Source organism: Gopherus flavomarginatus, chromosome 1, assembly GCF_025201925.1.
Source record: "Gopherus flavomarginatus isolate rGopFla2 chromosome 1, rGopFla2.mat.asm, whole genome shotgun sequence".
NCBI lineage: Eukaryota > Metazoa > Chordata > Testudines > Testudinidae > Gopherus > Gopherus flavomarginatus.
Genome location: NC_066617.1, coordinates 3,772,368 through 3,795,806, shown reverse-complemented (window position 1 = coordinate 3,795,806; position 23,439 = coordinate 3,772,368). Strand labels below are relative to the sequence as shown.

Below are 23,439 nucleotides of genomic sequence, written 5' to 3'. Positions count from 1 at the left end.
CAGTCACAATGGGGATATATGGGGATGGAAAAGTTACTACAGACATGACGTGCTACATTTGAAAACTGCTATTAAATGGGATCACCTTGCTAGCGAGGTGCCAAAAACCCCCCACGTCCCAGGCCTATTCAGCCACACTACCTAGATCCTCCTCCTATTTAATACCTCCACTCACCGGGCTGCATTGTGATCACACCAGCTCAGGCCCCAGCCCTACAGCTGGATCCCCACCAGAGACCCCTTGTACCTGCACAGAGACCCACTGACTTCAACATTATCCCAGGAAGATCCTTTTGCAGGACTGGAGCCTAGCATTAAAACCAGCAAAAAATAACCACCAAGATTGTCCTGGATGACAACAGTTTAAAACCAGATAAAGAGCGAGCCTTATGATCTGAGCAGGGAGTCAGGACGTGTGGAGCTATTCCCCACTCTGCAGGGGACTTCCTCTGTAGACTTGGGTACGTCACTTCACTTCCCACCTGCAAAAGGGGGGTAATTTACCTATATCTAAGGCAGGGGTTGGCAACCTTTCAGAAGTGGTGTGCCGAGTCTTCATTTATTCACTCTAATTTAAGGTTTTGCGTGCCGGTAATACATTTTAATGCTTTTTAGGTCTCTCTATAAGCCTATAAATATATAACTAAACTATTGTTGTATGTAAAGTAAATAAAGTTTTCAAAATGTTTAAGAAGCTTTATTTAAAATTAAATTAAAATGCAGAGCCCCCTGGTCTGGGGACCAGGATCCAGACAGTGTGAGTGCCACTGAAAATCAGCTTGTGTGCCGCCTTCAGCACCTGTTCCATAGGTTGCCTACCCCTGATCTAAGGGAAAGGGTTTTGGAAGGATTAGTGTTTGCAAAGTGCTACCAGACCCTTGCTTGGAAGAGACTAGGGAGGGGCAAAGAAGCGTGACAGTGATAGGAAGGGCAGGACGAGATGCATGAGCCTGCTGAGCTGGGCTGGGGGAAGTCATGGTGGGAGCCCCCCATACTAAGCCCAGACAGACTCTGCAAGAGGCAGCCTCACGGAGAAGGAAAATCTTGACTTACTTTTTGTTGGAGATGAAGTCGAGGGCCTGGTAAACAAGAGAGTAGAGATATTCCACCTGCCAAAAGAAGGCCAGAAGGTTAGAGGCTGGGATGCGAGGATCTCAGGGAGGCTGCCTCTGATAGGGCCTAGGGTAAACAGGGTCCCTGAAGAGGCCCCTTGATCACTTCAGTGTTCTCACCAGGTCTTGGCACTTTCAGCCTGAACTCCAGCGCAGGGGAGCGTTTTGCCTGAGGAACTAAGTACTGTGTGGCGAGACTTGTAGCGTCTGCAGGCTGCACGGCTGTATACAGAGACGAGAGCAGCCACAGTGGGGGCTGGGTGATGTCTACCATTTCAGGGCTACATTCAATACATCAGCCCCTGTGCAGCTGGCCTAACCCTTTCAGAGTCAGCAAAACTCCCCTAAGCCCCTAGCTGGCAAACCGCACAGAAGCTCTCCTCCCGGCCTTGCGGGGCAGCAGGAGTGAGCACAGCAGTTCCCCTCAGCGTCCCCACCTTCCTGCTGTAGATGCAGGCAGAACCCTGGATCAGCAGCGCCGCCTCTATGAAGTTCATGGTGGTTTTGCCGCCGTCGAAGGAAATGCAGATCTGGTCCAGCTGCAGAACACGCACATGGGAAGACACAAGCTGATTGTACAGACTGGGTTGGAGAGACAACACAGCAGGAAGAGAGACTTTGGAGGGGACAAAGCCCTGGCCCCACAGCAAACCTGCAGTGGCACCTGGGGGGCGAGATGAGAGGGGTGAACGGAGAATGCAAGACTTTTCCCATCGCATTCTCTTGTAATCTCTGGACTAGAGCTCTTCCATAGGCGGCAATGGGTCTCCAAGGAACAGGTCTGTGCTGTGCAGAGCATCATTTCTAAGGCTCCTCTGGATCCAGGAGCACTTCACAGGGCGGGCAGGGAGCAAAAGGAAAAGCTCTGAGGTCCAGAACTTGATATTTAGAGTTTAAGGCCAGTGACAACATGGCAGGGCTGGCCTGAGGGACAGGAACATTAGAGATCGAAACGAGCGCCGCATGTTAGGAATTCCAGCTGCATGGACACACTGTGGCACTTGGATACCGACATTCCTCCCCGCTACCCTGGTCTTCGTGGGTGGAAAGATTGCCTCACCTCCTCCAGATACTCTCCCAGCTGGGCTGCCACATCCACCTCCCAGTTCTTTGTGAGATCCCGGATGGGCTGCAGAAGGTGCAGGAAGCGAGACTCCACCTCCTCCATCGTAACAGATCCCTAGAAGTGCAAGAAGTTACATTTCATCCAGGAGCCGGGCAGACAAGCCCACAGTCAGCAGGGGACAGAAGGGGGACACAGGTCTGTCTGTTTTCTGACAGCGCTGTCATTTGTGGCCTGTAGTCATTTAATGGGATGCAGTCAGCTCAAAGCTGGCTCCAATTTTGTTTTTACAAAATGTCAGCTTTTGTAAAACCTGACGCCAATCAAAATGTTGTAATTCAAACAAAAAACAGGGCTTTGTTTTGACATAAACATTCCCCTGTGTTGTCACAACACAAGGTAACAGTAAGCTAATGTCTGAGAACCTACAAATAAAAATATTTATATTTTAGACCTACACAAATGTCTATAAACAAACAAACCCGACCATGCAACTGACTAGAAATCGCAGTGAAATAAAGTGAAGCATGTAGCATAAATTACTGTTCATATTATTTATACATTAGCAGCACCTGGTCGGAATTCTGGCCTTGCTGGGCTGGTTAATCTGCAAACCTGAGCTCCAATTCTGCAAACAATTAAGCACCCGTGACCCGACTCCTGGGTTTGAGGACCCAGTCTGGTACAAAAAGTAATTTTCCCTCTGTTAATACTCACACCTTCTTGTCAACTGTAGGGAATGGGCCACATCCACCCTGACTGAACTGGCCTCGTTAGCACTGACCCCCCACTTGGTAAAGCAACTCCCATCTTTTCATGTGCTGTGCATGTATACCTGCCTGCTGTATTTTTGACTCCATGCATCTGAGGAAGTGGGTTATAGCCACAAAACCTTATGCCCAAATAAATGTGTTAGTCTCTAAGGTGCTACAAGGACTCCTTGTTGTTTTTACACAGGTGCAGGCTCACTCATGGCCCGACTACTCAGAATTTGGGCATCATATAGGAACTTCTTACGTTACAGGAAGAAAAAGCTGCCATTCACTGCACACCTGAATGTTCTCCTCAAAGCCAGCCCATCCCATGTGCCTCTCCTGCTCCCCATCCTGCTCTCCCGGGCTGTGGATAGTGCCTCGCCTTGCCTCGCCTCCCTGTTTTTTAGCTGGTGTCAGATAGTGGGCCTTGATGCCTCATACAGGACTGCAGTATCCATCTGGCTGTAAGAGGGATGGAACGGTCAGACCCAGGAGCGAAGATGGAAGTGGCGGGGGGGGGGGCACAAGGAATGTGACAAGTTGGAGCGATAAGGGCTCAGGGAGGGGTCAGACCCTAGATGAGTGGTTCTCAACCAGGAGTCTGTATTTTGAGTCTGATTTTGTAAGTTTTGAAGTGAAGTAAAGCGTGGGGTATGCAAAGCAGACCAGACTCCTGAAAGGGGTACAGCAGTGTGAACGGTTGAGAACCACTGCCCCAGGATGCAGTCCAACCGTGATACGCAGGTGCAAAAGGGGACAAGGATAAAGGAACCAGGGTCTTCCCAGGGATACATGAGACTCAGGATGGTTTGTGTATCTGGGGAAGACCCTGATACCAGACTAGGGTCTTCCCCACAGCATCACCCCCCACACACACTCTGGCCCCCTGTCTCCAAAACACCCCCACAGCACCCATCTCAGCTCTGCCCCAATCCCCAGCCCTCACAGCCCTGCCCCTCATCCCCACAGCACCCCCTAGTTCTGCCTCTGCACATTCCCACAGCCCCCCCCAGCTCTGTGCCCCCATCTCAGCTCTGCCCCGATCCCCACACCCCAGATCCCCCTCAGCTCTGTGCCCCCATCTCAGCTCTGCCCCAATCCCCACACCCCAGCCCCCCCCAGCTCTGTGCCCCCATCCCAGCTCTGCCCCGATCCCCACACCCCAGCCCCCCCCAGCTCTGTGCCCCCATCTCAGCTCTGCCCCGATCCCCACACCCCAGCCCCCCCAGCTCTGTGCCCCCATCTCAGCTCTGCCCCGATCCCCACACCCCAGCCCCCCCAGCTCTGTGCCCCCATCTCAGCTCTGCCCCGATCCCCACACCCCAGCCCCCCCAGCTCTGTGCCCCCATCTCAGCTCTGCCCCAATCCCCAGCCCTCACAGCCCTGCCCCTCATCCCCACAGCACCCCCTAGTTCTGCCTCTGCACATTCCCACAGCCCCCCCAGCTCTGTGCCCCCATCTCAGCTCTGCCCCGATCCCCACACCCCAGATCCCCCCCAGCTCTGTGCCCCCATCTCAGCTCTGCCCCGATCCCCACACCCCAGCCCCCCCCAGCTCTGTGCCCCCATCTCAGCTCTGCCCCGATCCCCACTGACCCCCCCAGGGTTACCGACCCTGCAGGACCGGCCCGGATTCGGTCACGTGACGGAACCTGCCGAGCCCGCCCCGCCCCGCCCCGGTTCCCGGGCAGTACCATACGTGGGGGGGGGTGAGGCATTGGGGTGTCCGGACCGTACCACACCACGGGGCTGGGCGGGGGGGTCGCACCCGGGGATCAGGACCGTACCACACTCACCCCGCAGCACAGGGGGAACAGCTCCGCTCCGCCTCAGCCCCCGCGCCCGGCCGCCATTTTGTTTTTCCCGCTCAGAGCGGTGACGTAGCCCGCGCGTGAGGCGGGCGCGGTGACGCCGCGGAGGGGGCGTGTCTGCCCGGGCGCTGGGCGGGTACTTGGGGGCGCTCGAGGCTGAGTCCCGTTCCCGCCACCGCCGCGCGCCATGGGGGACCCGCCGCGCCTGGCCCGGCAGCTGCTCCTGGGCGGCCTGGCCGCCGTGTACGCCGCCGCCTTCGCCTCGCTGTACCTGCAGGTCCCGGGTACGGGGCGGGCCGGGACAGGGGCCGAGCGGAGAGACCCCTCGGCGGCGGGGCGGGCTGGTGCCCCCCGGCTGCTCCGCGGGCGCGGGGAGGTGCCCGCAGCGGGTGGGCCGGACGCTGCCGCCCCCGGGCGGGGGGTGGGAACAAGGCAGCGGCTCCTCGGCCCCGGAGCGAGGCGGGGGCTGGGCCCCGGAGGCCCCGCAGGGCCCGGAACCTGCCTCCCGTGGGGCTGAGTCCTGGCCCGGCTCCCCGGAGCGAGGCGGGCGGTGTGCGGGGGGAGGGGTTCTCTCCGGGTGTGCATGGGCCCTCGGCCCGCTGTGCTAGCGCCCCTCAGACACGGGTCTGCAGTGCTGAGCCCGCAGCAGGGCCGCGCGTCTCCCCGGGCACAGCCCGCGGGGGGCCGGGCTGAGCGGGGCAGTGACCCTGAGTCCCAGGCTAGGGCCCCCCCAGGGCTGCCCTGCTCCCCATCGCCCTTCTCCTCCGCGAGCGGTGCCCCTGCCCCCCCAGGGCTGCCCTGCTCCCCATCGCCCTTCTCCTCCCCGTGCGGTGCCCCTGCCCTGCTCCCCATCGCCCTTCTCCTCCCCGTGCGGTGCCCCTGCCCCCCCAGTGCTGCCCTGCTCCTTATCCCACCATTGCTGCTGCTGCGTCTCTCCCTGGGAGCTGTGCCTGGGACTACAGGCCCTGCTTGACCCCAGGTGCAGAGTTCTGTGCTGCTACCTTGGGAAGCGGTTCTTTGAGGCCTGCCAGCTGCTGCCTTCTTCCTGGGGACGGAGGAAGTAGCTGCTGCTCTGCCCTGCTGGTCCCTCCCTTTGCCCAGTACCTCCAGCCTCTGCTTAACCACTTTATTTGAGAGTCTTTCCTCTGTTTCCTCCTGTTTTTCTGTTTCCTGCCAGTCGCTGGGCAAGCGGCCAAGCGCTCAGCCGCTCCAAGCAGGACTTTTAATCTTCCTAACTCGAGGCTGTGCTGGAGCATAGCGGGGGGGCTTAGTGGCCCTTAAAATCTACAGGGGGAGGATAATTTCCCCTCTTCCCCCCGTGAGTCCAGAGCTTCTCTAGAGAGTGAAAGAAGATGGCTGTGGCATAGTTTAGGCCCCTGCCCTTGAAACAGCCCTGTCCTGCAAAGGAGTCCCCTGCAGGCTGGGGAAGGAGAGAGAGCCCTTGCTCTGCAAAGACTAAAAGGCTTCAAGTCTGTTCAAGGCCTTGAGCACATTTGGGTCCAGGCCATGCTGAGTACAGTGTGCTTGGACCCTTACAACAGGTGTAAGTGGTCCCAGCTGCTATACCTCTGCATGCTGCTGGGCCCACTTGGATGGACTGTGCATCACTCTGCTCCCCCAGTTGGCTGGGCAGACACCTAGTTTGCTTGGTGACCGTAGTCCTTGTAGCCATTCCACGTCGGCAGGCTTCCTCTGGCAGCCCTGCAGGCTGTGGCCAGGATCATTAGGCAGCTGTTCACCCCGGGAGCTCCAGATGGATGTTTCCCATGGTATGTTCATTCCCTCTCCCAGGCTCAGTGCCAGCAATGGAGTGTTGAATGTTGCTGCTGGTCTTCTGGACCAAGCGATATTCCTCTGACCCTGGCTCCTGTGGGGGTGTACTCGGTGGGTCCTCCCAGGGTAGACTTGCTCACCAGAAAGGCTGGGTGTCCCTTGGGAAGGGAGGGCTGCATGTTTCTAGTGGAGGGATAGTTACCTGGGGGGAGAGGTTGCGGGGTGTTGCGACTTCCTTTCCTGTCTCTCCCCCCACAGGGCTCTATGGGAAAGATGGCATTCTGCCAGCCCGCAAGATGCTGCGTCTCTCTGGGAAGGGCTTCTGGGAGCAGCTGCGGGACTCCCCGACGCTGCTGTGGCTTGGCCCACGCCTGGGGCTGGACACTGAACAGGGCATGGAGCTGCTGTGCCTGCTGGGCATAGTGACCTCCTTTGGCGCCCTGGTGCTTGAGCCCCTGCGGGACAGCCTCGTCTTCCTGCTGCTCTGGGTGCTCTACCTCTCGCTCTACCAGGTATGTGGGCACTATATGGAGCAGTGCATCATTGCAGGGTAGAGGCAGTCCCTTGAAGTGTGCGAGCAGGGCAGACTTCTCATCTGTGACAGGTGCATGGTGGGAGTGCCCTCCTTGCTGCTCTGCACCCACCTCTCACAGAGCAGGGGGTTATCAGAGTCCCTGCTTGAGGCAGGGTTTGCTCACTTGATCCTCTTCCCCACCTTCCCTGCTCTTCTTATTTAGCTTATCGCTCTTTAAAGCAGCCCAGCTCTCCTCCTGTCAGTCCTGTTCCCTTGCCTCTGCCCAGGGGGATGGGGTGAGTGATTTTTTTTTTTTCTCTCCATAGCAGGTGTTGGTCTTGCCATGTCAGGTTGAATTCAAGTCTCCATCCCTGCCCCTATTCCTGGTGACTCCACAGTGTCCCCCCAGTTCCTTCTGAGGTTGAAATGCTTCATATTTGCTCTGTGACTACTGATTGGGCTTTGGAGTGGCCTCTTGGGAAGAGAGCATGTCACATTCTCACATGCTCAGAGCAGGAATTTTACTCAAATGACTTGGGCTAGAAACATCATACTATACTTGGCTTTTAAAAACAAAACCTCAAAATCTCTTAGCTCCCCAAAGCAAGCCAGGTTTGCAGAGAATCACTTCGCTAAGCACAGCACCAATAAGGTCAGGATGTTGCACACAAGCATAGTTGTGCCTGACATTTTTGGCACACTTAAGGGATCTTAATCTGCTGGTGACGCTTGCAGGCTGCCTGGGCCCAATAGCTCCTTATTGAGGAACTTGCGGTGAGAGTCAGGTATCCTGGCAGTTTGTAAGCATGGTTTCTCTTCCTTCTCACACCAGGGGAATTAAATGCAAAAGGTGGCACTTGTTGTGTTGTATACCCTGTATTCCCTTGTGTAGGCAGCGTGGCTGAGTTAACCCTGTCAGTGCTACCTAAGCTTTCAAGAATATACTGGCTATTGAGTGTTTAATATTTTGGCCTTACACTGCATTAATACTAGTGTGTTGTGTTTAATTGCTGGCTCTGAACTCTGACAGGAGTCATTTCCTGGCAGATCTCAATCAGAAGTGATTCCTGTAGGGTTGGGTGCAGGAGAGTGGAGCTGGCTGGATCAGTTTGGGACATTAAACAGACCAGCCATCTGGGATCACTGCATCCCAGGTGCTCTCCCCAAATCCATACACCTGTCTGGTATCCCTGTGTACATCAAGCAGTGAGTGCTGACAGCCTGCTGCAGCACTAACAGTGTGTTGCTGTTACACTTGCTCTCACATAGGGCTCTGGCCCTGTGCGTGCCTGCCAGCCAGCTCCCCGCTGAGAGCCTGATGGGTGGTTCTGTCTCTCCAAGGAGCTGCACTCCAGTTCGGCTCAGTCTAACCTAAGTACTCTAATACCATCAGGTGTCTCTGCCAAACCACCCACAGCTCGTAGCAGCTCTGCCAGTTGTGGTGGTAGGTGTGGAAAGGGGGCAGAGTGGGGAGCTTGTACTGTGGCCATCAGTGCTGCCCCCAGCTGTGCAGAGAGTGAAGTACCCTGGCTGCAGCTTTGTGTAGCCAGGAAAAGCAAAGGTAAATGGGCTGTCGTCTCCATTGGGCCAGTGGATGCTCCCTCGAAACAGAGTCTAGGGGAGGTGCTCTCTGCCTTCCAAACTGATGGAATTTAGGGTCTGCTAGGTGCCATCTCAGAGGCCCTCTCTGTCCCCAGGGCAGTGATCTCTGTCCCCTGGCTTAGGAGGACCTTACTCTGCCTCTGCTGGGAGTCTTGCCTCCTTCTCATGCAGGCCCCAGAGCCAAGCCAGCTGTTCTCTGGAGTGTAGCACAATCCTCAGCTCTCCCTTCTTGGCTTTGGGGATGTTCCACTTGCTGCCTCTTCCCTTTTAAGGTGACATTGGAGAGAAACATCATTCCTCTTATTGGAGCCTCCAGGGCTCCTCCCCTCTGGAACAGCACTGACTCAGAATCTGGCAATAATCAAATCCCTGCTTCTCTAGTATAGTGTTGGCATGTCCATAGCTGTGGGCGAGTGAGGAGCTGGCCTCTGGCGTCAGCCTGTTACGGTGTCATATTGAGCTTCCTGCCCTATCTCTGAGCACGCTTAAAGCATGAGTGGGCGTGAGCGGCTAATAGCACCAGGGCTAGAGGCAGCCATAGTGCAGGCTGATATGGAGCAAAATTCACCTGCAAATGCCTATCAATCCTGACTCGCAGCCCCCTGCTTTCCCAGCCCTGGGCTCCCCCAGTTCTGCTGCTACCCCTCAATCCCAACCCACAGACCCCTTGTCCTTTGAGTCTCCCTTGGATAATCTGGGTGCCAGGCTTGACCCAGGCAGCCCATCCCACTGGAACAAGCCAGACCTGAAGCAGACTCTCCTGAGGAGACTGGTTCAGTAGCTCCCAGCATCACCTAGCTTTGTTGATGTACATCTGTCCTACCTCCCCACCCTGTCTGTCTTTGCTCCCCCACGTCCAGGCATTGTGCTGTGGCCTTACCATGACCCCACAGCTCTTGGCTGTGTGACAGTGCCTAGTCTCAGTTCCCAGGGGTGGGATCGGGGCCTGTTACCACAAGGGAGCTGGCACTGCTACCTGAAATGTGCCCAGGAAAAGACATTGTCTTCCCATGAGCCTTTGCACTCTTCTCCCTTCCAGTCTGGGTGGGATGGAGAAGACTGGAATGGGGCTATCCTGTGATCAGAACCTATTTGTGCCTGTCACTCCGTAATGCACCCTGGGTCACTTTTTGACACCTTTGTGCCCCCTCTCTCCACAGGTGGGGCAGGTGTTCCTATACTTCCAGTGGTAAGTGACCGTCTCCCCAGATCTACACGTGGCCACTCCTGTTGGGTCATTCAGTCCTGTCCAAGCACAGCTTTGATTCCTTGGCAGGATGGGCCTTGGGTGGGTGGGCTGTGGAAGCCCCAGCTGTATCCTGCAGGTGTTCACATGACCTCTTGTATGGCTGCACCATAGCTCCATAGGGGTTCAGAGTGGCAGGTCTTGTGCTGTGCTGAATCAGTCCAGGGAAGTGACGCTGAAGCACAGGTCCCTGCTCCGTGCTGCCTGGACACTGCTATCCTGACTCAGTGTAGTCAGGGGGCGTCTTGTTCTGGGCATTCCTGGGAACTATCCAACATGTATCATACTTGGTCAGGTGTGCCAGGAACTGGTTCTGACTGTTACCACCTGGCATGTGCTCCTGGGGCATGGAGAGGTGGCCATTCTCTTTCAGGGTGGCTGCTGTATGTCTGGGTGTGAGGGACTCCTATTTCCCTGTGAATGTTGGCTGGGGCCATTTAAACAGGCATTGTCTGGAGTGGGCCACAGTTTGTCCTATTTTCAAAAACTGCGCCAGTATCATGCTAAAGGCAGGGGAAAGACACTGACTCTTCAGTGATACCTGAGTCCATCATCTTGGTGAAGATCACCAGCTAAGCCTGGAGAGTCTACCCTAGCGATGGCCACTGCTACATCCTCCAGGAGGGCCTAACCTCTGGATTGCCTAGGGGGTTGTACACAAGTGATCGGCGAGTGGGATTGGTACCTCGTGGCAGTGACAGTTAGCCACTGGTGACCCCCTGGCTGTGTGTGGGCAGAGGCTGCAGCTCAGCTGTATCATGTCCTGCATTGCTGCCTCTGGGAGCTTGGTCGCAGTGCAGCCCTAGCTAGTGCCTTGCCGACCCCTGGACATGGGCACTCTGTAAGAGCAGTCTGGGTGGTCAGCGCTCTTGTGCAGCCATGCATGTTATCTTCATGCAAGTGGCTAGAAACAATTTGCAGCCAAGTGAAGCAGCCTGACCAAGAGGCCAGGTCTGAAAGGTCATGGAAACTGCCAGGCCAAGAGGCGGGTGGAGAGGGCCTCTGTATGCAGCACCCATGGGGCCAGGGCAGTCGAGGGCAGGTTGGCTCCACCAAACAGGGAGCCTGTGGCCTCTCTGATGCCTTGTGTGATGTGCTCCCTGCAGGGACAGCCTTCTGCTGGAGACGGGCTTCCTGGCCGTGCTGGTGGCCCCCCTGCACCTGCTGAAGTGGCGCTCCACAGCCTGGCGGCCACATGACAGCATCACCTTCTGGCTGATGCGCTGGCTGCTCTTCCGCCTCATGTTTGCCTCGGGAGTGGTGAAGCTGACAAGCCGCTGCCCGACATGGTGGGGGCTCACAGGTGAGGGGCCTGGCATGGCCACAGTGCGGGGATCGCGTCGCTGCAGTCAGCCCTTGGAAGTAGTCCTCCCCAGCACCCCTGGGGGCAGGTCAGTGTCTCTGACCCTTTTCTGCAGGTTGGGAGGGCCATAGAGCCTGGATGAGAGAAGGGTTCCTGGCTCCCAGCCCTGTGCTCAGTCCACTAGACCATGCTGCCTTTTCCAGACACTGGCAGGGTTTCCTGTCACAGACCTCATGGCAAATGAACTGCTGTGCAACCCAAGTGATTTGTGCAGGGCAGCACTTAATATTGTGCACAGCTTGCTCCAGCATCTCTGCATATCCCTGAGTGACCTATCTCCACGTGGTCCTGGCCTTCCCCGTTCTGAGCCACACCCAGTTATTACCCTGCACTGGCTCCTCATTCCCGGCCTGTGTCTAATGCATCCCCTCATGACCCTCACCCTGCTCTCTTCTTCCCCCCAGCCCTGACCTATCACTACGAGACCCAGTGCATCCCTACGCCAGCTGCCTGGTTCGCCCACCAGCTCCCTGTGTGGTTCCAGAAGTTCAGCGTGGTGGCCACATATATCATTGAGATTGCTGTGCCCCTGCTGTTCTTCTCCCCCATCCGCCGCCTCCGCCTCTTCGCCTTCTACTGTCAGGTATGTCCACAGCCAGCCAGGGCTGGAAGGCTCCTGATGTACCCCAGGGAACAGGAGCTGGAAAGAGCATTCAGGGGCCTGGTGCTTGTCCCACGTGTTGTCCAGTGGGAGCCATGAGTTCAGATCTCGCTCTTGGGTATAAGACTTAGGGGACAGGAGACCAAGGGGGATACAATGGGAATGGGCATCCCTGCAGCCTGTTCCCATCATGCATTGCAGACTCACAATGGTCAAAGGCCAGTGACCCGTCAAGTTCTGGGCCCAGAAGGGGGTGTTCCTGCCTTGCTCACTGGAGGCAAAGGGCAGCAGAGCCTCCGAGTGAAGGGAGCAGCTTACAAGCAAGATGAGTTCCCTCCCCTTGCAAGGCCAGACGGGGGGGGAGGGTCCCCATCGTCTGTCTCCTGAACACCTGCCTCTTGTGCCATTATCCTGGTCCTTTGGCTGCTGATGCCAGCCAGAGGGATGGTCATTCTGCTGTGTGGATCTCTGTTAACCCTCTGGAGTCTACAAGTTGCCTCCTAGGCTGAGTCACAGGCCGTTCCAGTGTGGGGCTGCTCCCCTGCACGGAGCAGGACCCCTCTGTGGGGGACTGTTGAGAGTGGAGGTCTCTCAGGCAGGGTGCATGGGAAGGGAGGTGTTTCTCTTGGCACTTAGTCCCCGGTCTCAGGAAGGGAGGTGCTGGGGATGCCAGGCCGGTGCTTCATGCTGTGATGGGACCCTAGCCATGGCTCTGACTTCCTGCCCTCCCCTGTAGGTCCTGCTCCAGCTGCTGATCATCATCACAGGCAACTACAACTTCTTCAACCTGCTCACTATTGTCCTGTGCTTCTCGCTGCTGGATGACGAGCATGTGGGGCTGTGGCTGGGGCGTGGCAAGAGGAAACCTGCCAGCGGTGAGTCTGTATGGGTTAGAGCCCTGCTGTGGTCTTGGCTCACCTGGGCTCAAGCTGCTGCACAGGGTGAGGTGGGTCCTGCTCTGGGGGTGGGCGGGTCCTGAGGCTGATCCAGAAGTGTCAGACAGGGAGCCCTTGGCAGAATTCTCAGTGATCAGTCCCATGTGCTGTGCAAGGAGCTTGCCCTGAGCCCTGGTGCAGACAGCAGATGCTGCAGCAGACTCACCTGGGCTATTTTAAACTGTCCCATAATTAACTTTCAGGGGGTGGTAGGTCTAATAAACACAGCTGCATTGAAACAATCAGTGGTGCTGTGGGGTGGGCAGGAATTGTGGGAGAAGCACATTGGCTGTGTGCATCTGCTAAAAGGATGGTGAGTGAAGTAATGGCTCTGTCAACAACAGAAGCTGGTTCAATACAAGATAAGCTTTTGAGCACCCCGAGCTGCTCAGGTCTGGAAAGGTACTCAGGCCTGGTCCACAGCGGGAACTTCAATTGGCATAGCTACATCTCTGTAGAAAAGTCCTACCTGGAGAAACAGCAATGCTGACCTAACCTCCAAGGTAGACAGCACTTGGTCAACAGAAGAATTCTTCCATTCAGCTAGCTGCTGTCTCTCCAGGAGGTGAATTACCTACGCTGACAGGAGAAGCCCTCCTGTTGGCGTAGGTGGTGTCTACACTAAAGCTACTACAGCAGCTCAGCTGCAGCAGTGGTTTATATGTAGCCGTACCCAAAATGAAGCCATGCCCAGTGTCTCTGCTAAATGTTAGCATAAGGCGTTAACACACATTGTAAGAGATGAGAGTGCAGCAGGCCGTTAACACCTCTTCAGTCCTAGGACAAAAGTTAGTAGGTCACAGATTGTTGTAATGAGACTTAAAATTAGTGTGTCTATTGAAGCAGCAAAGAATCCTGTGGCACCTTAAATGTCTGTTAGTCTATAAGGTGCCACAGGATTCTTTGCTGCTTTTACAGATCCAGACTAACACGGCTACCCCTCTGTGTCTATTGAGTTCATGATTTAGTGTCCAGTAAAGTTCTGAATTTAAACTCCCAGTCTCATCTTCAGAAGGTGCTGTACAGGCTTCCTTTTGGGACAAGGACTGAGAGCCCAAGTATGGAATGATCACTTTGTGAAAAATGTTCACTTCAGGTGATAGGATGTTTTTGTCTTATCATTTTTCTTTATGAGCTCATTAAAGAGCATAGTGATAGCAGTTGTGGCGTTTGACACACTGGATGCGGTACACCATGTGTTGTGATAGGCCTGCACAGGGTCTCGATCATCGTAGCAGTGGCTATATCGCTGCAGGTTTTGCAGCTGTTCTGGCAGGGTCTGGTGCTGCTTTGAGTTGGTGTATTCTTGGCTGCGGGGGACTTGATTCTTCTGATGATGGGTGCGTGCTTGAAGGCTAAAAGAGGGCGGTTGGGAAAGGTTTCTTATAGGATGGGGTCCCAATTGAGTCAGGGTAGTAATGATTTAGTTCCCGTGTGGAGTGGTAGGTGACAACTAGAGGTGTGTGGTCAGTGGGTTTTTTTCTGGGTTGAAGCAAGTTCTCTCAGGTCATTAGGGTAGCTTGTTCCATGATACAATATACTTCTCTGGGCAGTCTTTGCTTGGTGAAGGTGGTTTTAAGTGTGTTGTGCATCCCAGACTTACTCCTCCTTGGGGCATGTTCTGTGGTACCTGAGTGCCTGGCTGTAAGTAACTGGTTCCTTGCTATGTCTGGGGTAGCTGCTGGATCTGTGGAGGTGGCTGTTTAAAGGATGAGGAGCACTAATAGTGCCACTCAAACTGCCATTGTTGGGTTTCAGAGTTAATAGTTAAGCAGGCCCCCATGGCACAATTATGCTTCCCTTGGAGCTGTTTCAGGCTCTCATCAGACTCTGGCAGACAGCACTGTGCATCAGTTCCACTCAGTCCTTGTATCATCACTTGTTTCCTCCTCTACCCTGCAGCCTGGCCTCCAAGGCTGCTGTCTGTCCTCTCCACGCTGCTGGAGCTGACTGTCTATGGGTTATTCATCTACTGGAGCATCCAGGACTTCGGCCTGCATTTCAACTGGGAGAAGCAGCTCATTGAATCCAAAACAGGTGTGGTGCTTCTTCCCCTCACTGCGGGTGGGACAGCATGCACAGCGCATGATGTGCCCTCTGGCTGGTATCCCATCTCTTCTGTGATCCCCCTCTGGGCCCTGCAGCTCAGCCAGGAGAGTGACACTAGCAGGACACAACTTTGAGCAGCTCCTGACCCCTACCATCCATGCAGCATCCTAGCAAGGCCCCGCTCAGGTCAGGTGCAGCTTGGCTGCCCGACCCTCTTACTCTGCCCAATGGCAGAGGTTGGTCCATGTCCTGGTGAGCCTGTTGACTCTGAGTGACTCAGAGTACGAGCCACCTTGTTGCCAACAGTGATGTCCCTTGGTGCCTGTGTCACATGACCTGCACTCCTTCCTGGAGGAAGGGGGTGATGTGTGGGTCCCCCCCTTCCCTGAACAGGCACTGTCTGACTCCTGTGGTTTTACTCCTCTAGCTTTCACTTACCATGACTTCATCCAGTGGCTGAAGACGGTGACTCTCCCTTTAGTGGGGTTGGGCCTCCTCTCCCTGACCTGGGAAATCCTCTCTGCCATGTACAGGTGAGCCACTATTCCCAGGACAGCTGGGTCACTGGCTGGGGCAGGCTCTGCTGCTTGCTGTGCCTCTGAACTGGAGGAGTGTGACAGTGCAGTTCTGGTGGGACCCAACTGAGTGCCAGTTGAGGACAAATCGCTTAAACAGGGCAGTTACAGCCCAAGGCTGAGGTTTTTCCACCTCTAAGGCAAACCTCTTTGGCTGGCTGGTTTGGACTTCGGTTTTACCCCACTGGTTAACCAGAAGTCACACAAGCAATTTCCTTAGACACTCCAATCTCCCAATATCACCACCAGCCCCACCAGTCCTGGGGATGAATGGTTATGAAAACCAACCCCCAATAAAAGGTTCTCTCGATCCTAAAGAACCAAGCCCCAGACCCAGGTCAATATACACATCAGATCTTACCCTCAAATCACGCTGTTGCCAATCCTTTTGAATCTAAAGGTTTATTCATAAAGGCAAAAAGGTATATATGAGAACTAGAATTGGTTAAATGAAATCAATTACATACAGTAATGGCAAAGTTCTTAGTTCAGGCTTGTAGCAGTGATGGAGAAAACTGCAGGTTTAAATCAAGTCTCTGGATGACATCCCCCACTGGGATGGGTCATCAGTCCTTTGTGCAGAGCTTCAGTTTGTAGCACAGTCCCTCCAGAGGTAGGTAGCTGGAGTGAAGACCAGATGGAGGTGAGGCATTAGCCTTTTTATAGTCTTTTCCAGGTGTAGCAGCAACCTCTTTGTCCTTACTGTGGAAAGTTACAGCAAAATGAAGTCTGGAGTCACATGGGCAAGTCCCTGCACACTTTGAGTTACAAGGCATATCTGCCTTCTCTCCATGGGGTAATTGTGTAGCTGATGGTACTTAATGGGCCATCAAGCAGGCTAGTCAGAGCTAACATCAACTTCTCTGGGATGTTTCCCAGAAGCGAGTTTAAAATTTAAAATATAGACAAAGTGATACATACATACATACAAAGTGGTACATACATATAGACACCATAATTTTAACCAGCCACCCCTAACCTGGTCTTAGACACCTTATATGACCCCCTTTGCATAAGATTTGGTGCCACTATGTTCTACATGGTCCCAGATTATATCAATAATGTCACAAGGGGTTTTGTGGCAAGCATCAGTTCTCTGCTGATTATCCCCTCCTGAAGCTGGTGGGACCTGCCCTGGAGGTGCAGCCATGGGGTATGGAGGGGTAGAACGATGCAGCCAATCCATGCACAGCTCTGATGGCACATGACTTGGAGCTAAAGTACAGGAGGTCTGAGGGAATTGGCACCCCTCAGATCTATGGGGCTTGCTGTCTGCCTGGGGGATCCCAGGATCCCCACAGCTCCTGGTTGTTAGCGTGGTCTGCAGCATCACTGTATTCAGATCAAGAGTTTAGTGCTGTAGCCACTGACTGCCCTGGGAGAGTCTTGTCAGGCTGGCTCGTGGGCTGATGAGGCCCCATAGAGTCAGTCTTCCCTGCAGAGTTAGCTGGAGTTGTCTAAGGTCTCCTCACCCCTCTCCAGTTAGCCTGGCTCGAGTGAGAGCAGCCACATTGCTGAGTGTTCGCTGCTGTCTGCACTGGCATGGCACGGCACAGCACATGAGTGCAGATCTTTGGGGTACTTCCCAGGGTTCCTAGTGCTGCAGTAAGCTGCACTGCTCCGAGTTCTTTTGCAGGATATTGTGGGGGAGCCTGTCTGCCCCCTTGGGCACGCTGGGGGGGCAGGGGAGAGGCACTGATTGGCTGCCTGCACTCAAGGAGAGCTAGCCTCAGCGTGCTACAGAATGGCTGTGCTGGCAGCTGATGAGATGCACTAACTGGAATTTTAACCTGTACCCCTTGCTGGGCCAGCAACTCGTGTGAAAAACCCCATTCCTGTGGGTTAAGGGCTTTGGGGATGAGACTGAAGTTAAACTCCAGTTGTGTTTGCTGCAAAGTCTCTAGTCTGGTGCAGAGCTACAGGCTGCTGCTGGCAAACCCTTCATACAGTAGTGTCTGGCAGCCTGGCCCACTCAAAATGGGGCAAAGTCTGCCACCCCTCCCCCAGCTCTGCTAATAGGGGACTTTGGCCCTGTCTGACCTGTCAGTCTCCTGCCTCCCCCACAGGTGTGCATGTGTCCGGGGCTTTCCCTGGAAGCTCTGGGCTACTCTCCAGTGGGCTGTGTTTGCTGTCGCAGCAGCAGGGATGTTTGCCGTCAGCCTGGTGAGTGGGCGGGATGGTGTGGGGAAGCGGCCTATCATGTCTTGTGTGGTCTGGGGATTGAGGGTTGGCTAGTTACTCCCCTTCCATACCTAATACAGGCCAGGCAGGGTTACTGCATGGTCTGGTGCCTGGTTCCTGCAGCCACCCTCTAGGGCAGGGGTTCTCAGATTTTTTTTTTTTTTTTTTTTTTTTGGTACTGGTGACCCCTTTCACACAGCAAACCTCTGATTGCGACCCCACTTCTGCATTAAAACACTTTTTTTGTTCTATATTTAACACCATTATAAATGCTGGTGGCAAAGCAGGGTTTAGGGTGGAAGCTGACAGCTTGTGGACCCCCCCCATGTAGTAACCTCATGGCCCCGTGAGGGGTCCTAACCCCCAGTTTGAGAACCCCTGCTCTAGGGAACCCAGGCTCGTAGAGGGCAGGCAGGGTTCAGGTTGCTGTGGGCACTTCAGGAAAAGAGAAGGCAGATGGAGACTGAGCATCTGCTACAATGCAGATCGAGGCTCTGCCTCAATGCATTAGAGCCTTCTGGGTCAGTGGGCCTGCGGGGTGCAGGAGGGACAGAAGGGTGGTTAAAGCCCCGGGTGATAGGATCATACTACCTAGCTCTTGCAGCTCTAGCTTCGTTGCAGTCTCAGGTGCTGACTACTGGACCCAGGCCCACCCCCTGAAGTGCAGTAGAGGGCAGTGCCAGCTCCTGGGGGGTGGGGGGGAGTGCATTAGCAGGGCAGAACGACCGGTGCTGGGGAGCAAAGCTGTGAATGCTGCCAAGGCTGCATCCTGGTGGCACTCCCTGCTGATGAGGCTGGCTTCTAAGGGCCACTGGTGCTGGAAGGTTGGCTTGGGTCTGGGGAAATGCCATCTGGCCAGCCCACAGAACCCGCACCATGGGTAATGGAGTCAGATACTCTGGCTGGGTAACTGCAGCAGCAATTTAGTGATGCCCTGAGGTCAAGGTCCATCTTCTGGACATTAGCTGGCACTCTCCTCATGTCTTGGATGAACAGTATTGGCTGTTGACTGCTGCAGACACCAGCCAGGGCTGCTTCCTGGTCTGAGTTGGGCAGGGCCAGCAGACAAACTGTTCCACTCTGCTGTATCCCTGCTGCTGTGTCACCCCTCCCCAGTGCCTATTGCGTGGGATGACTGAGCCAGCCTGTTCTCTGCTGCCTCCCAGGTGCCCTTCACCTACATAGAGTACGAGTCGAACGGGAAGCTGTGGCCCAGCATCCACCAGATGTTTGGTGCTGTTGACCGCTACCAGCTGGTGAACTCATACGGGCTCTTCCGCAGGATGACGGGGGTCGGGGGCCGGCCAGAGGTGGTGGTGGAAGGAAGCTACGACAAGGAGAAATGGACGGTAACTCGCTGCCACACCCTGCTGGTGATCTCATGCAGCTTCTGTAGCTTCTTCCCAGGGAGGGGATATGTCTGGGAGGTGCAGGAAGAGTGGGTGGAAGCCTAGGTTAACCCATGAGACCCAGCCTCTGATGGACATCAGCAGTGAAATCAATACTAGTTAGCCCCACTGATGCCTTGCAGAGCCAGCTGGCCTTGTTTCCCTGGAGAGGAGGTGACTGCCCCTGGGATCTCAGAGCCTGGGGCTTGACTGGAGTGACATGCTCTGGAGGTGCTGCTGGGAGGGATGGACCAGCTGGTGCCCCCAGTCCTGGCCCCACAAATTCTGAAGGACTGGCAGTATGGCTGCTTCCTGGGGCCCCGAGACAAGTGCTCCTGCTACAGGCAGAGCAGGGTGCTGTGGCGCACTGAGTAAGCGCTGATCCAGTGCATTGCTAGGAATGCTGTATTGAGTGAGATGTAAAACTGAGTCTCTGACTGCTTATGCAATGCAGCCATCGGTGATCCCTCCTAGCAAGAGCTGGCTGTCGGCCCCATTTGCAGCTTGGCCTTCTGGTCTAAGGCCCCATGCAGCTAGACATGGCATCCTTCACTTCCTGTCCTGAACTATTGTGTTAGCAGCTGTTTAACAGCACACAGCACCGTGTCCCACCCCAAAGGTGGCTGCATTTAGGGATGGGGCAATGATGCTGTGAAGTGCTTTGGGGCACTGCTGTTGGCATCCTCATTCCAGCCATGTTCGTCCAGAATGTTCAAGCCCCACTGTGTGTGGAGTGAGAGCAGTTCAGAGGCACCTTTTACCCCATTCTCCTGTGTCCCTGCAGGAGATTGAGTTCATGTACAAGCCAGGGAACATCAGCGCAGGGCCTCCTGTGGTGGCCCCGCACCAGCCCCGCCTCGACTGGCAGATGTGGTTTGCAGCCTTGGGGGATCACACCCATAGCCCTTGGTTCACCAGCTTTGTCTATCGCCTGCTACAGGGCAAGAAAGAAGGTGAGGAGGCCATGCATGCCCAGGCATTCTGCCTCCCAAGCTGAGCCCCCACCCTGCCCACCCCAGTAAACTCACATGGTGCCCTGGGCAAAGGGTGTTACTCTACTCTGTTGACAGAGCTAGTCACTTCAGTGGGTTGGGGTTGAGGGGCACCGGCAGAGATGTGTGTGTGAGAAGTCGGGGGCTGGGAGTGGGGGGGGGGACTCTGGGTCAGGATTGACGTAAGCAGAGCTGTCTTTCATACCACTTCCTGCTTGCCTCTTGGCCTGAAATTGGCCAGCACTCCGAGTCCCTTGGCCAGCTTTCCTGCCCCGCCTCCCCAGTGCTGTGCGGTGCAATCTGAGCATGCCTGTGCTAAGGCAGTTCTGGCCCTAGGCCTGCCCAGACCTGGGAAGCCATGCTTCCCTGGAGGGCAGCAAGGGGCCTCCTGACCCCGTGTGAGGCCAGCCGCTGGGGTGTGGTGGTAAGGCATACTCTGCTCTTCCTCCTGCTGGGGTACCCACAGTGACGGGGTGGGGAGTTAGCTGCTCCATGCATCGTCGTGGGAGTTCACTCCTGCTCAAGCACTTGGCCCAGGCCCGGTAGATGCAGCTGTATTGGCTGCTCTGGAGTTGTGGCCTTCAAGCTTCTCTCTGCAACACTGAGGGCTAGAAACCCTAATGTGAGAGCTGAGACTTTGGTGGGATCACCAGACTCCACAGGCTGGGGCCCTCAGCATGGCCTTGATACCTGGCGTTAGTGCAGCTGGGCAGGAGGAGCAGCCTGGGTAAAGGGGTGCTGGGGCCCTGTGCTAACTTCTCTGTTCTTGGCAGTGATCCATCTGGTACAGGTTGACGAAACTAAATACCCATTCAGCTCACGGCCGCCTGCCTACATCCGAGCCCAGCTCTACAAGTACTGGTTCACAGAGAGCACCAAGGATGGGTGAGCGATGCCAGCGTCCTTTGCCATCAGCCTCCACTGTCCCCAGGGCCAGCGTTCCCTGCTGGGTAACGTGCTAATGATCTGGAAAGGGGGTGGTAATGAGGAAGCAAAAGGAGGATGCTGTTCTGTAGAGTCATCAGGACTGGTGAGGAACTCCAGAGACCCAGCCAAGCCAGGGGAATGGGCAAGAGCCAATGCAATTCAGTGGTAAATGTGAAGTTGTGCATGCTGGAGGAAAACATTTAGAGCCCTGTCTGGTGAAGTGATTAAATGAGCTGTCAGCCCGAGATGGAACTGGGTGACAGCTGTCTACGCAGTGCAACTGCAGTCAGAAACTCTTAAGATGTGTGAGGCCTGGGATGGTGAATAATAGAACTAGAGCTGGGAAAATACTGACCCTTGTCTTATGTATGGGGTGGGGAGACTCTTGGCTGCAGTGGGCCTAGTCAGTTGGAAGCCACTGCCTCCAAGCCTGGCTTCTGCAGGTGGAATATTCTGGTCCTTATGCAATAACCCTTCAGGGCAGGGCCTGCTGTACGGGCAGGGCAGCTCTCGAGGAGTGGGGGTTGGGTCCGGGCCTTCTGCTCAGCATGGCTGATCTGAGCAACTCCTGCCTCTCCTCCCTTCTCTGCAGGGGCTTCCCCCACCAGTGGTGGCGGCGGCAGCGTGTGCAGGAGTTCTACCCCACGGTGTTCCTGGGAGACCCCAATCTGGAGGCCATGCTCAATCAGTACGGGCTGAAGGTAGGATTGTCAGAACGCCACCTCTGGGCTGTGAGCCATACCACACCTGGGCCACATCCTGGGCACTTCCAGTGGGAGCCCTAAAGCAGTGTTCTTGGAGCAGGGTGGGCTGCTTGCTATGTGATTGGATTGCAACGTGTTGCCCTGTGCGCACACACCTTGTACGTCTGCCTTGGAATCGCCTCTGAGCAGCAGAGCCCCACATGCCCCTTTGCTCTGGGGATGGGTATTTCATGGCCCTGTGCTAAGATTAGGTGCTCAGCAGTGCACCTCTGTGAAGTGGTGATGGAGGAATTGAGCCCCAGTGGTGGGAGGTGCCCAGGCAGGGACCATCCATAGGCTTGGTGGGGCAGAGGGGGCTCTGGCAGCCCAGCTCTGTGAGTGCAGATGCACTCACATCTCTTCCTCTCGGTGCAGGACAAGGCACCCCTGAAGCGCCCTACAGACGCCCTCCTGCCCACAACCCTGCAGCTTATCCGGGAGCTGAGCCGCCCCTACACAGGCCCTGCCGTGGTGTGGACGCTCTACCTCACTGCTGCCACCATCTGCCTCCTGCGAGTGCTGGGCAGCAGGACGCTGGGCAGCGCCCCCAGCGGCCGGCACAAAGGCTCCAAGCGGCCTGATGCGGCAGAGGGAGACAGGGACCAAGCAGGCAGCGAGAAGAACGGACAGGTGAGGAAGAAGGAGGCAGAGGAGAAGGCCGAGGGCAGAGCCCGAGGGGCTGGGGACGCCCCTTCCGATAGCCTCCGGAGCACCAGGAAGAAGAAGTAGCCCCGAAGGTGCCAGCCCTAGCCCCCACCCCACCCTTCTTCCAGGCAATGACTGATATCACCTCTGCTCTGAACTCCTGTCTCTGGGCTTGCCGCTCTTGCCCTGCCTGGCTCCGCTCTGATGGCTCCACAGGCCTCACCGTGGGGGCCCATTGGTTATCAGTCTCAACCCCCTCTGGCTCCATGTTGGCCTGGGCTTCCTCCCCCCATTGCCCCGTGGATCTGAGCTGCCTGCTCTCTGGGGGGCTGCTCTGCCTCAGCTCAGGACAAGGGTGGAATGTCGCTTACACCCCCCCATATGCCCAAGGAGAGGCCAGGCCCTGACCTACCCCTCCCCCACCTTGCTCTGGGTGGGGCAACGGGCTGAGGAGCAACAGCTGTCATCCCCTTCTCTTAGGACCCTGGTGTGATCAGTCCCTTCCCTCCCCGCTGCCTGCTCCTGGCCCCACTGGGGAGTTCGCTGCCCCTGAGGGCCATGGCTCGTACATCCAGTTATTGCTGCTGGACAATGGCCTTATTTTGCCCACCGAGTTGGCCCTTACTGCTGTGAGGAGTGCTGGGCTTGGGCTCCTGGGAACAGCGGTTTCCCTACAGCAGACCTAGGGCAAGGAGCCACACAATCTTTGCCGTGGCCAGTGGCTCTTGGGGCTGAATTGCCCCAACCTGACAGATCTCCAGCTCCTAGGGCCACTGTAACAGGGGCAGGGTGGGAATCCTGGCTCGCATCCTGGAGATGCCTTTAGGCAAGGAGCCATGGCCCAGCTTGGATGAGCTGCTGGCTCCAGCTAGGGCCAGCACTGACATGCTCATGGGGCCTTCTGCCTGCCTATGTGGAAAGCTTGCCATCCTCTCCTCTTCCACTGCTGCCTTGTGCTGCCCCCTCTGGTACCAGCCTGCTGGCGGTGGGGGCTGCTGTGGGATCCCATGACCATGTACAGCATGTTCAGGGGCACAGGCACTCTGACTTGCTCTCCCTAGCCTCTCCCTTGGGCACAGGGCATGGCTGGAATGTGCTTCCTGGCAGCTGTTAACAGAGTGGAGACATTTCCTGTAACTTTCTAAATAAAGCCTTTGACATTCCA

The 23,439-nt window shown here is 55.8% G+C and overlaps 2 protein-coding genes across 7 annotated transcripts in view; one reads left to right on the top strand and one right to left on the bottom strand.

Annotated features, from left to right (window-relative positions):
* NCAPH2 (non-SMC condensin II complex subunit H2) overlaps positions 1-6,093 on the bottom strand; it is a 20,015-nt gene extending 13,922 nt beyond the window's left edge. For 2 of the 4 annotated variants that reach the window (XM_050920215.1, XM_050920226.1), the window contains exons 1-4: positions 5,742-6,093; positions 2,173-2,292; positions 1,550-1,651; positions 1,054-1,109 (exon numbers count right to left, since the gene is read on the bottom strand). In XM_050920215.1, coding sequence (XP_050776172.1) covers positions 1,054-1,109; positions 1,550-1,651; positions 2,173-2,292; positions 5,742-5,996 — 533 coding nt within the window. In that variant the 5' untranslated portion in view covers positions 5,997-6,093. Of the gene's footprint in view, positions 1-1,053; positions 1,110-1,549; positions 1,652-2,172; positions 2,293-3,227; positions 3,393-4,725; positions 4,834-5,741 lie in introns of those variants that run through there. The other 2 variants (XM_050920239.1, XM_050920249.1) reach the window with 2 other exon arrangements.
* Positions 4,900-23,439, top strand: LMF2 (lipase maturation factor 2). Of its 3 annotated transcripts, none has more exons than XM_050920192.1 (14): positions 4,902-5,024; positions 6,772-7,025; positions 9,790-9,818; positions 10,982-11,178; positions 11,643-11,821; positions 12,576-12,714; positions 14,677-14,811; positions 15,251-15,356; positions 17,465-17,561; positions 18,746-18,928; positions 19,752-19,920; positions 20,733-20,844; positions 21,479-21,587; positions 22,005-23,439. In XM_050920192.1, exons 1-14 carry the CDS (start codon positions 4,928-4,930, stop codon positions 22,356-22,358), a joined length of 2,160 nt encoding a protein of 719 aa, XP_050776149.1. In that variant the 5' UTR covers positions 4,902-4,927; the 3' UTR covers positions 22,359-23,439. The 3 variants fall into 3 exon arrangements, 2 of the variants coding, with proteins under 2 accessions (XP_050776149.1, XP_050776151.1); XM_050920194.1 differs by lacking the exon at positions 4,902-5,024 and adding an exon at positions 6,152-6,283; XR_007768896.1 differs by lacking the exon at positions 22,005-23,439 and having other exon boundaries at positions 4,900-5,024; positions 20,733-20,909; positions 21,479-21,572.

Excerpts from the sequence above, each read along its gene's own strand:
- LMF2 (XM_050920192.1), top strand. The coding sequence starts at position 4,928 with ATGGGGGACCCGCCGCGCCTGGCCCGGCAGCTGCTCCTGGGCGGCCTG. Across the intron at positions 18,929-19,751 it reads ACGACAAGGAGAAATGGACG|GAGATTGAGTTCATGTACAA; the intron begins GTAACTCGCTGC and ends GTGTCCCTGCAG. Across the intron at positions 20,845-21,478 it reads ACAGAGAGCACCAAGGATGG|GGGCTTCCCCCACCAGTGGT; the intron begins GTGAGCGATGCC and ends CCTTCTCTGCAG.